The sequence below is a fragment of the Hypomesus transpacificus genome, chromosome 23 (assembly GCF_021917145.1).
Source record: "Hypomesus transpacificus isolate Combined female chromosome 23, fHypTra1, whole genome shotgun sequence".
Taxonomy (NCBI): Eukaryota; Metazoa; Chordata; class Actinopteri; order Osmeriformes; family Osmeridae; genus Hypomesus; species Hypomesus transpacificus.
The window spans coordinates 15402961-15413861 of NC_061082.1; the positions used below are offsets into that span (position 1 = coordinate 15402961).

At 40.3% G+C, this 10901-nt stretch overlaps 1 protein-coding gene across 2 annotated transcripts; it reads left to right on the forward strand.

Annotated features, from left to right (window-relative positions):
* Window positions 1-317: 317 nt before the first annotated feature.
* On the forward strand, window positions 318-9700 carry shox (short stature homeobox). Of its 2 annotated transcripts, none has more exons than XM_047047316.1 (6): window positions 318-697; window positions 2103-2311; window positions 4764-4821; window positions 5116-5225; window positions 7312-7524; window positions 7877-9700. In XM_047047316.1, exons 1-6 carry the CDS (start codon window positions 448-450, stop codon window positions 7964-7966), a joined length of 930 nt encoding a protein of 309 aa, XP_046903272.1. In that variant the 5' UTR covers window positions 318-447; the 3' UTR covers window positions 7967-9700. The 2 variants fall into 2 exon arrangements, with proteins under 2 accessions (XP_046903272.1, XP_046903273.1); XM_047047317.1 differs by having other exon boundaries at window positions 5137-5225.
* The last annotated feature ends 1201 nt before the right edge of the window (window positions 9701-10901 follow it).

Below are 10901 nucleotides of genomic sequence, written 5' to 3' on the forward strand. Positions count from 1 at the left end.
CCCCCGCCCCCCCAAAAAAAAACAGGGGCAAACCCAGTCTCTCCGTAGGACTATTCATAAGTCATAATCATGTTAATGAAAGTAGCACCAAGTTAATTAAACATAAGCTACAGATCTCACACGCATTTAACCGTAAGGCACCGGCATTTTAATGACCCGTAATTTAATTAACCGCCTCCGTCGCAACATTGATTTTTGGAAAAGCTGCTGAAAGTTGAATTCAGAAAAGTCGAGCCACCCGTAATTGCTCAAGACACAGAGATGGGGGCTGGGCTGAGGTGGCTGTGTATAAATAGTCTGCTCTCAAATACTCACTCATAACAGCTAGAGTGATCTCACCTCCTCTCCACCCCTCCTATCGCTGCAATCACGACCGAACGCGAAGAGCAATACAGTGTAACGGTATAGCTAATTTATAGTGGATTTCCGTTATCAGGACCACTAGCCATGGAAGAACTTACGGCGTTCGTTTCTAAATCCTTTGACCAAAAAACGAAGGAGAGCAGTAAGGAGAGTATCACGTACAGGGAAGTTTTGGAGAGTGGCTTGGCACGGGCAAGGGAGCTCGGAAACTCGGAGACCAATCTACAGGACATAACGGAAAGCAGCAACCACTGTCCGGTTCATCTATTCAAGGAACACGTAGAATTAGAAAAGGAAAAATTAAAGGACTTTAACGTTTCAAGGTCTTCAGAAGGTGGGTTTTTGAATGAATGTCGTTCGAGTCTGTCGACGTGAATGTACGAGATTCATGCAGTTCGCAGCCTAGCCATCAACCCCTTAATGTTTACCTTGAGAATATGTATAGCCGTTTACAAAAAAATCTAAATAAGATAACCGTTGTTTTGGTTCCATTGAAGTATTGGTTATAGGCTGTGTTGTTAATAATTTAGTATGTAACATGTTAGGGAAAATGCATTCTATTGTCAGGATGCCAACAATGTTTTTCAACGCAGCTGTTGATCATTGCTGGTCATTTCGAAACAAATCATAATGAAAGAACATTATGGCCCATTCGATCGATGTTGCACCGTGCTAATGAATAGGATAAGATGATGATACTTTCATCTCTGTGTCACCCTAAAGAATAGCATAGCCTACTAGACATTTAGTCCTGTTTGGCTGCGGTTCAACTTTGAAACAACTGTAGGCTACTAAATTAGTGTTCCTACACCCTTAGGCAACATTTTGATTTTCATAAAACATGAAAATGTATAGGTTAAAGAAATTAAACATGAATACCTAAATATAGGCTCATCTCTCATCGTCATCATCCTAAATAGACTAGTGTAAATGGTCTACGTAGGCTAAAAGCTCATGTTTGATAGGCCTTTCAATAATGAAGTAAGCTATTCTATAATACAACACAGTCATCACAGTAATCCTCACCCAAAAATATTTATATTTTATTGTGATCTGAATACCCAGACAGAAAATGCTATCCAACAAGAACGTGGGGTTTCACATACAGTCTATTATTCTAAACATTCTGAACGTGTTTAGCACACACGGAATATTATTGTTAAAGTCTGCAAACGTCTCTAAACCACCAATTAGGCCATCCTAACCTGTTAAAACCTTGATATGATTTTTGGGCTAACATTAGGCTGCCTTCGATATTATCATCTATGAATTGTGTTCAAACAAAGGTAGAATGCGCAACATTTTAAACAACTATTCAATTAAACCTTCTATCGCCTATTTGTATTTGTAAATTGAGAAACAAGCAGTGGACTTAATTACGAGATAGTCAACATGAGATCGACTGGGTAATGGAATAATAGGCTTTACTTTATTGCGGTAAAATGTTGCTTATGATGTCTAAGTGAACAGTCTAATTTATCAACCAAAAGGCTTCTCGGTTAAACAGAATCAAACCTGAATGCCGCAGTCATTCTTAAAACAGGAAAATTACTGGACTATTCCAAACTAATGGTGTTCAAAATACTTTCCTTGTTATATTGTTTTACATGTAGGCCAATTTATTATAATGTTTTTGTGTGTGTGCAAAATGTAGGGCAGACTAGGCAATATGGATGTGTTTTGTATGCATGCATGCATTGTGCCTTTTACTAGAAATTAACTAGTTGTATTTTACACAGGGATCTACGAATGTAAGGACAAAAAGGAAGACGTAAAGTCGGAAGACGAGGACGCGCAGAGCAAGCTGAAGCAACGACGGAGCAGAACCAACTTCACCCTGGAGCAGCTCAACGAGTTGGAGCGGCTTTTCGACGAGACCCACTACCCGGACGCCTTCATGCGCGAGGAGTTGAGCCAAAGGCTGGGGCTGTCAGAGGCCAGAGTGCAGGTGAGCGTCGTTTCTAAAATTATACTGTGGAGGCCAAAAACAGCATGGGTAGGCCTAAAGGTTATTGGATGTAAAACATCGACATCAATTCCGTATACGGGTAACGGATTCTGATGTCCAGTCATGTGCCCAAAATAACAGGCCTATGGAATACCTACAGCATTTAGGCTTATCATTATCCCGCGCAATAATTTATGGACTAGTTGAGTTCCACACTCTGCAGACGTGTTGAGCTGTCTTTAATGATGCAATCAAACAAATAATGCAATATGCAGAACACAAACTATTAAGAGACCAGAAGCAACACTGCTTTTCTTAACGACTGTATTTTTCTAGATTGGTAGTCGGCTAATGGCCAACAGACTCAATTAGTTCAGCCTCTTATCAATTGTCGATATTATTTTTTGATTTTCCCAAATAACTGATTTTAGTAAGAACACAACTATAGGCTTCTATATATATTTTTAGGCTGAGAGGCAACGTAGCCTAATAAAAATATAATATCAACAATAGTAAGCTACTATTAGTAGTAGTTTACTAGTACTAGGCCTACTACTAACAACTCCTAACTAATATAAATAAATAAATAAAAAGGCAAATTAATAATTTCGATTTAGGTCAAAACCGCACACAAATCGTCTAGAATATGCGTTTTTAACAATGGTATCTTTCAATCTCTCAAAAGTTGCGTGTGCCTGTGAAAGATCTTACCACATCATTAAAACTAATAAAGAGATGAGACGTCGGCTGCAGGGGACACTCTCTTATGTCAGTCACCTCATTTACCCCCGCATTCTCTTTGTAATATTTGCCATTGGGATGATAAACTGTTCCCATAAAAAAGGATTAGATATAATGTAATTATGGCTCAACTCTGTCGGTGGTACTGCATGTTCAGCAATCAAATCTATGTTAGAGGTCTTCAACGTGGGTCAGTTTGCAGAGGGACAGTATCTAAAAAATAATCTGATCTAGGGTGAAACTAAATTGCAATGTTCAGCTGTGTTAAGTCAAAGAATTTGTAGGCTGCAGACGGAAATGCATCAGCTGTAGGCTATTATCTTCGTGTAGGCCCTTTCTAGTATAAGCTAGTCCACAACAACTTGATGGAATTTGCCGTGTTGTCAAAGAGCACTGAGCTGAGGCCACGTTGCTGTAGAACGGCTGAGGGACAGATTTTCGATCTCAACCCCAATCTATCGTAAGTAAATTGTCAGACATGTGCTAGATAGCGGGTATTAACCTGCACTTACTCGCCTGAACAGAAGCCCCGCTCCGCACAGCTGTCAAGAATCTAATTGAAAGTTATGAGAGCTTGGTGAGGAGCAGGCAGTAACCCGATTAGGACTAATATCTTTGGGTTTCTGGTGCACAGCTAAATTAAATGTCATTATTCACTGTCTCTAATAAAAATCAAAAGGAAATTAGATTAGGGTATTTGTGAAGCGCATCATTGAGTGGTCCTTAATGAAGAAATAACTGTCTGAACCAGTGTAGTTCACTTTGCTTAGCATACTGCCGTGTAATTGGAATTGATCCCAAGTTGTAAAACGTTTGATTTATTTGTAGTTTTTGTGTCAATACAGACCTCTGAGACAACACCAATGTTCTTCAATGAAGGCTTTTATTTCTGACTGTTGTTATAGTTACAAAGATAACAAAACATGCACACATGATAACAAAAGCAATAGCCTACACACTCTAATAATGACAAAAACCCAACAACACCCAATCATAATGGTAACATCTAATAATAATTATCATAACAATGACAATAATAGTAGGCCTGAAACAAATAGGCTTAAATTATCGTTCGTTGTCCTTTCTAAAATAAGTAAAAATTGCATTTGATCCCTAGCCTCCATTACCACTTATTGAAGTCCACTAATCATCTGTGGTCAGCGCATATGCCAATAAAGCCTGCTGTATCGACAACCCTGTTATTGCAGCCCCATCAACACATCCTCAACGATCCACGCACTTATAATGGTTGCGGCACTTTGAGTCATTTGACTGCGCCCTTTGTGGTCCGTGGACTTGCTAATTCCTAACTGTAAATAGTAGTCATTGAAGGGTCGGAGGGGAAATAATATGATGATAATCATTGCAGGGTCGAGGGGGGCTGGGGGAGGGGGGGGGGGGCGTAGAAGATAATGATATTCAGAAGGGAAATTAGGTTGATGATGATTAACAACAAGAGACGACACAGTCTCTGCAAACTACATCCGTGTAGCTCCGGCTTGGAAGACTGCACGAATTAGATCGTCTACTGACCCTTTCACCTTGTAGGCTAGATTTTGGGCGACACACAAAATAAGGAATCAGGGCGGCATTGCTACATTAATATACTGCTATCATAGTATATGTAAACTGAGTATACTAAAAGCAGTCTATTTTAATCGGTGAAAATATGAACGCCATGATAATGACTAATTTCATGTGTTACCTACAGGTTTGGTTTCAGAACAGAAGGGCAAAATGTCGAAAACAAGAAAACCAGATGCACAAAGGTAAACATTATTATGATTATGATTTTGATAAGTATTGCAATTTCGCTGTAGTCGTGGCATTAACTAGCCTACACATAATTGATCAATCGCAATAAATACAGAGGCCTATGTAAGCCTATATTTTGTTCGAGGTTGTAGAGGCTTCCATTTTGGTTTATCCACGGCTGTACATTACCTTAAATAATGAAGCAATACTTTAAAATATTTAATGTCAGATTTCAAGCATCGTTGTTTCCTACTTTGCACAAACTGTTCCAAAGCCCTATCTCACCCTGCTGTCTCGCTGTCTGACAGACATCTCTCCGTTCTCCGCAGGTGTCATCCTGGGCACCGCCAGTCACCTAGACGCTTGCAGAGTAGCTCCGTACGTCAACATGGGGGCCCTGAGAATGCCTTTCCAACAGGTAAGCAATTGTTTTCTTTACCACCGAAATTGCGTAAATTACAGAATGGAATTTTATAACATAAACATTTAAACCATTTATATTTCTATATATATAACTAACATTGGATCAATCACGCTTTCAAAATCATCAATGCATTTATTTGGAAGTAGCCTGGTATAATTATTAACTTGCCCTGATAAATGAAATAAATTATGTTAAATTAGTTAATTCCTCACAGATGTTCAGTATAGTTTCCAGCCATAAAATAATTCTCAAGAGCACTTTTAATAATCTCAGATTCTGTGAAATACCAAGACTTTTGTCATATTTTAAACTTTAAACAAAATACAAATATATTCCTTGGTTTTGTCTCAGTATAACTTGGGTTGAAATGCAATTATCTGTACTGTAGCAGAATGGCGGACAAAGACTTATCCATTGACTTTAACAGTATGATGGGGGGTGTGTTACAAGGACCAACTGGACTTTAACACCCAGAGCCCAACCCTCTCACCTTTTTTGGTATCTTTTTCTGTTGAGAGGTGAGCAGGAGAAGTGAGCAAGTAGGGGGCAAGGACAGACGTGTGATCTGGTGGTGTGTGCTTCTGCGTCCTGGTCATTGCGGTTTTCAGTGAAGAGTACAAGTCCAATTAAGCCGACAGAGTGCTAGGCACATAAAAGAGATGATGAAAGCAAAGGAATGGAGAAGGCTCTGATGGATATTGGCACTGAGTTACACTGACAGGGGTGGAGGCATAAAGCCTGCATACTGAGTGGCCTCTTCTATGCAGGACTGAGGCACAGCTTCTAGGATGGACACACACACTCTGTAGTACTCTGGCAGACAGGACCAGTGGGTGAATCTGAACATGCGTGCATGCATTCATATAAGCATGTCAGCACTCAGACGTCGTACAAACGCAAGCATACATATTAACTCAATGACCAAAAACATATGCATGAGCACATACACAAAGATACATTTACCACTTATCCAAGACAACCCATACATACGATTACACACGCAATACACAGACATTGCATGCTAACACGCGTAACACAAGACACACGAGGAGACAAAGCTAAAGCTATGTCCTCTGGCCTGTTATAAATGGCGTACTGTATGCTTAATAGAGAGCCCTCCAGTGTTTTAGTGGTCGTGACAGTTTGTGACTATAGGATAGTATAGAGACTCAGGTCTGAGGCTCTTTGCGTTTTCACGTAGAAAACTGTGTCTGCTGCCCCAGAGACAGCGTGTTCTTAACATGCTGAGGGAGTAGAGACTGGTGGTGCGATGAGAAGTCTTCCACCACCAAATTAATTCAATGTGTAAGTTAAACCACAATTATTTGTCGTGTTTAGCATGAGTTTGACTATTTTGAATCTGAGAAAAGTTCAAATTGGTTGAAACAGTTAGCCCTCCATACCTCTGGTCATGCATGGACTTAGTTTTATTTTGTATGGATGAGAAAGCATGAAGATCTCCACTTTTCTGGGTGCTTTCTTTGGTATTTGAAGCACACGAGGAATGGCAAGAGGCTACACTAGTCTGAAGAAAAAAAATGGCAAATTTTCACCTACTTCTTAAAAAATAATTGCCAAGAATTTGCACACTGATGCTCCATACGATTTTCCCCCCTTTGCTCGGGAATATGTCAGGATAAATATTTATAACTCTAAATACGTGAATATTTTTGGTGCAAAATAGTTTATTTATGCAATTGAATACATAATTAGGATAACAAGCTGGTGCATATTTCCAAGGGTATAAAGAAGGGCTCAGATTGAATTAAACTAATCTGTTCAGTGTCCTAGAAACACTTTGATACTGGACTAGTAAATTGGATGTGGTGTCTGACTGCAATGTATGATTCATTCACTTTTAGAATAGCTGACATGCAGAAAGGGGCTCCAGCTCAAAGTGCAGCTCTGACTATTTTCTTACAAAACAAAGTGTAAGCAACAGCTTAGAGAGGGGGAGACTTGAGGGGGAATTTAGTGTCAGACTATGAAACCTAAATCCTGAGCTCTCCTCCCACACACGCACACTAGCAAAAGGGCAGGGACTCACTAACCCTGGGTTTGTATTTGGCTGTCCCTGCAGGTACAGGCCCAGCTCCAGTTAGAAGGTGTTGCTCACTCCCACCCCCACCTGCACCCACACCTGGCGGCACATGCCCCCTACCTGATGTTCCCGCCCCCTCCCTTTGGACTACCAATCGCTTCGTTGGCGGACTCAGCCTCTGCTGCGGCGGCTGTGGCGGCAGCTGCCAAAAGCAACAGCAAGAACTCCAGCATCGCCGACCTGCGACTCAAGGCAAGAAAACACGCTGAGGCTCTGGGACTCTGACCCCACGGGGCCACCCCTCCGTTCGCCCGACGCCCATAATCGCTTCTCACACAAGACTGAGCCTGTGAAAGGGCCATGACACGCACAGCTAAAACTAAACTAAACAAAAAAACACTGAGGGGATTGAAAGAGAGAAACACAGAGAAAGAGAGAGTTTGAGAGAAAGAGAGATAGAAAGAATGGGGGAAACAGGAGGAGGAGTAACAAAAAAAAGGAGAGAGAGCGGGAAATTGTCACAAAACCAGCTGCCAAAACAAGCCACTTGTAGTGAAAGGTAATTAAATACAAATGAAATCACCTTTTACTTTTCGCCCAACAGGCAGGACTTCTGCGGGGCCAGTGGCTCAGTCCACTCCAGGCACAGATCTCAGCCCCTGGACCGTACAAACACATGTGGATGTCTGTCTGAAGGCCAAACCAGGCCAGCCAGTCAGACCCGAAGAGGCTTTAACAAAGCTAGCTGGCTAAGCAGACGGCAGGGCCATGTTGACATTGAAAACTCTTGACTGTGGAACAGACACAGACAACCAAGCGACATCGGAACTGCTCTGACTTTACACACGTAAAAAAAAAGAGAAAAAAAATGAAAAGACATGATCTTGTTTGCCTCCAACCACTGTGTTTCCTGCCGCCGCCTAGTGCATGAGTCCTATTGGAGGATAGTAGACCTGTATGGGCCTGGCCTCTGTCTGTTTTATCTCTGCCATCTAGCCCCCACGACATCTTCATCTCCCAGGCCAAAGGTCACTGGCCTCTCTTAGGTTTCAATTTCCTCAAGCTGTGGACCAAAAGAAAAGAACACCAATCCCATCTTCTTTGAGAAGGAGAGAACAAATCTATTGCTGGGCATGTGTCAGTGAGACAGTTTTCTTTCCTTACACCTCAATTTGTGCTCTCTCTTATTTTTCTTTCTCTCTTTCTTATTTCTTTCTGCTTATTGTGATTTGTCCTGGGTTTAGAAGTGAAAATAGCCTTTGCACTTCAGGTCTTGTATGTGGGTGTTTAATAACGCCCCTGCAAGCAAATACTACTTTATTAAATGAGGGGGGATTTGATATCATCACGACATTGAAAAGAGACAGTCATAAGATGTTTCGTGAAAAAAGGGTATAGCTGCATTTTTGTAATTTTGAAAATATGGAGAAAGCATCAGTTAAACTGAAATGCAAATGTGTGCAGATTAAGTGCAATACTGTAAATATTAAAAGTAAACACATAGCAGTTAATCCTCCACGATATGGAATCCCGACAATTTTCAGTCATTTTTGACGTGCTGATATTGTTGGTGTCAACTCTCTTTGCCAAACAGAACAGTTTTTCTAAAGCAGTGTATATTATATTATGTTGTTACTTCATCCACAATAATGTGCCATAACACTTAGAAACTCCATTGTATTCCAACATAGTTCTGTACACACCAGGAAATGACAATTAGTTGTGGAGGTAGACAAATTATTGATGTAGCAGAAATATACAGCTGATTTTCTAGAATAGTGCATGTTGTTTTTACAAAGAGCACATCTAACAACAAAGCGGCTTTGTGTATTTAAAATTATTCAGAAGAACTTCCAGAAATTATCCAGCAGATTAATAATTATATGAAATATTTGGAATGTCAAAAACATGATTTATTGTTTGTGGAAAGGCCATTTGATACAACTGTCTCAGCGTGTATGTGAACCTGTGAATCCTAGTCACGTCTACCTTCAACAATGGATTGCCATTTTCTGTGGTCATAAATCTCAAATTATAGTTGTTTAGCGATGTTTCCATTTTAAATTAAACAAATGGGTGCTTTTATTTATTATTTTGTCTGAAAGTTTATGAAAGGTGAAATAGTTACACGTGTATATTTTACATGGCTTTGCATTTATTTTTATATGTTTTATAAATGTTACATGAGAGGTGTGGCTGTAGTGCATTGTTTGCCTAAATGTAGCGTGTCCGAGTTTACAAACATTTCAGGGATGGTTGAATTTATCAAAGCTCCATGGAAGTTTTACCATCAGAATTACTATCATTTCAAATGCAAGCATGCCTAAACATGATTCACCATACAGTTGTGTTTTTTCTCTTTTGATTCACAAAATATGAATGTACATCTTGTACAAGTAAACTATCAATAAAGTTATAAATATTTGTACTGAAGCTATCATAATTCACACACATTGCATTCAACAATGTTATTTTAGAGCTATGACTATGATTCCCAATGAACAGACTTGGAGAACCATTTTCTCCTCCTAATGATTCTTTATGACCTCTTTACGATAAACTTGGATCCAATCCTTGCAGGGTACATAAAGACCATCAGCAAACAGTTTATACATAAAGCTATGGCATGAATAGTGCTGTAAAATGATCTGCATCCTGACCTTCAGCACACAGGCTGTAGGAGTTGATGTGTGATCTGGCAGTATCATGACAGGCTTTGCCCACAGCTTGGCAGTGAAGGATGTGGATCAATAACAATATCAGTCTGGTCCTGAGGTTCTTGCAGTCTCTGGCCCACACCATCAGATCCAATCTGATCCCCATTCCAGAAGAGAAAATTGAGGTGCTATGAGATCCACAGGCTCCCTGCACTCAACTCATCCCAGAGTCTGCAGCCAAGCCTTTGTGAAGGCCCCATGCTGGCATATAATGACAGAGATAGTATTGGGATTGAAAGTGAACTGTAACTTTGTCAAATAAAAGCAGGATGGCTATAATTGGAGAAATAGCAGTTCCCACAGAGTGAAAATAGGACAATAATAAGGAGCAAGGGTTTGGAGAGATCATTTCTTTTCCTTTTTTAGATTACTTCTATATCCAGAGAGCAATTTTGCTCCCTGTTTCAATGGCAATGATTAACTTTGAACAGATCTCAAGAAGAGATCAATAGTTGTATCCATATGTGTACATCTGCATTCAAAATGATTTCCTTCAACTTCTATTTTCTCTCTCTCTCTCCCTTACACACAACCCATACACAAATGCATACACACGTGCACACTCACACCCTTTCCACTTGTTTTACCCGCACATACTAAATTTTGCACGTTCATAATAGTAGGCCTCTTTTTCATGTGTACTGGCTTCCTCTGGGAACCCAGATCCAGATGTCTGTACACACAGTAATTACAACATGTGCTGTAGTACCTTTTTGTCTGAACTCCATGCAGGAATTAGTCCAAATGGCGTCCTGTTGAGTCAGTACCTCATAGAAGGTCGCCATGCGTTTAATTTGTACCTTTGTGCTCATACATCAAGATTAAGTGATAGAGTCGCAGATGGATCAGTCTGTATTTACGCACTGACCCCTCTGGCAGGGCCCACTGGGCCAGGCTGGAAATACCAGCATC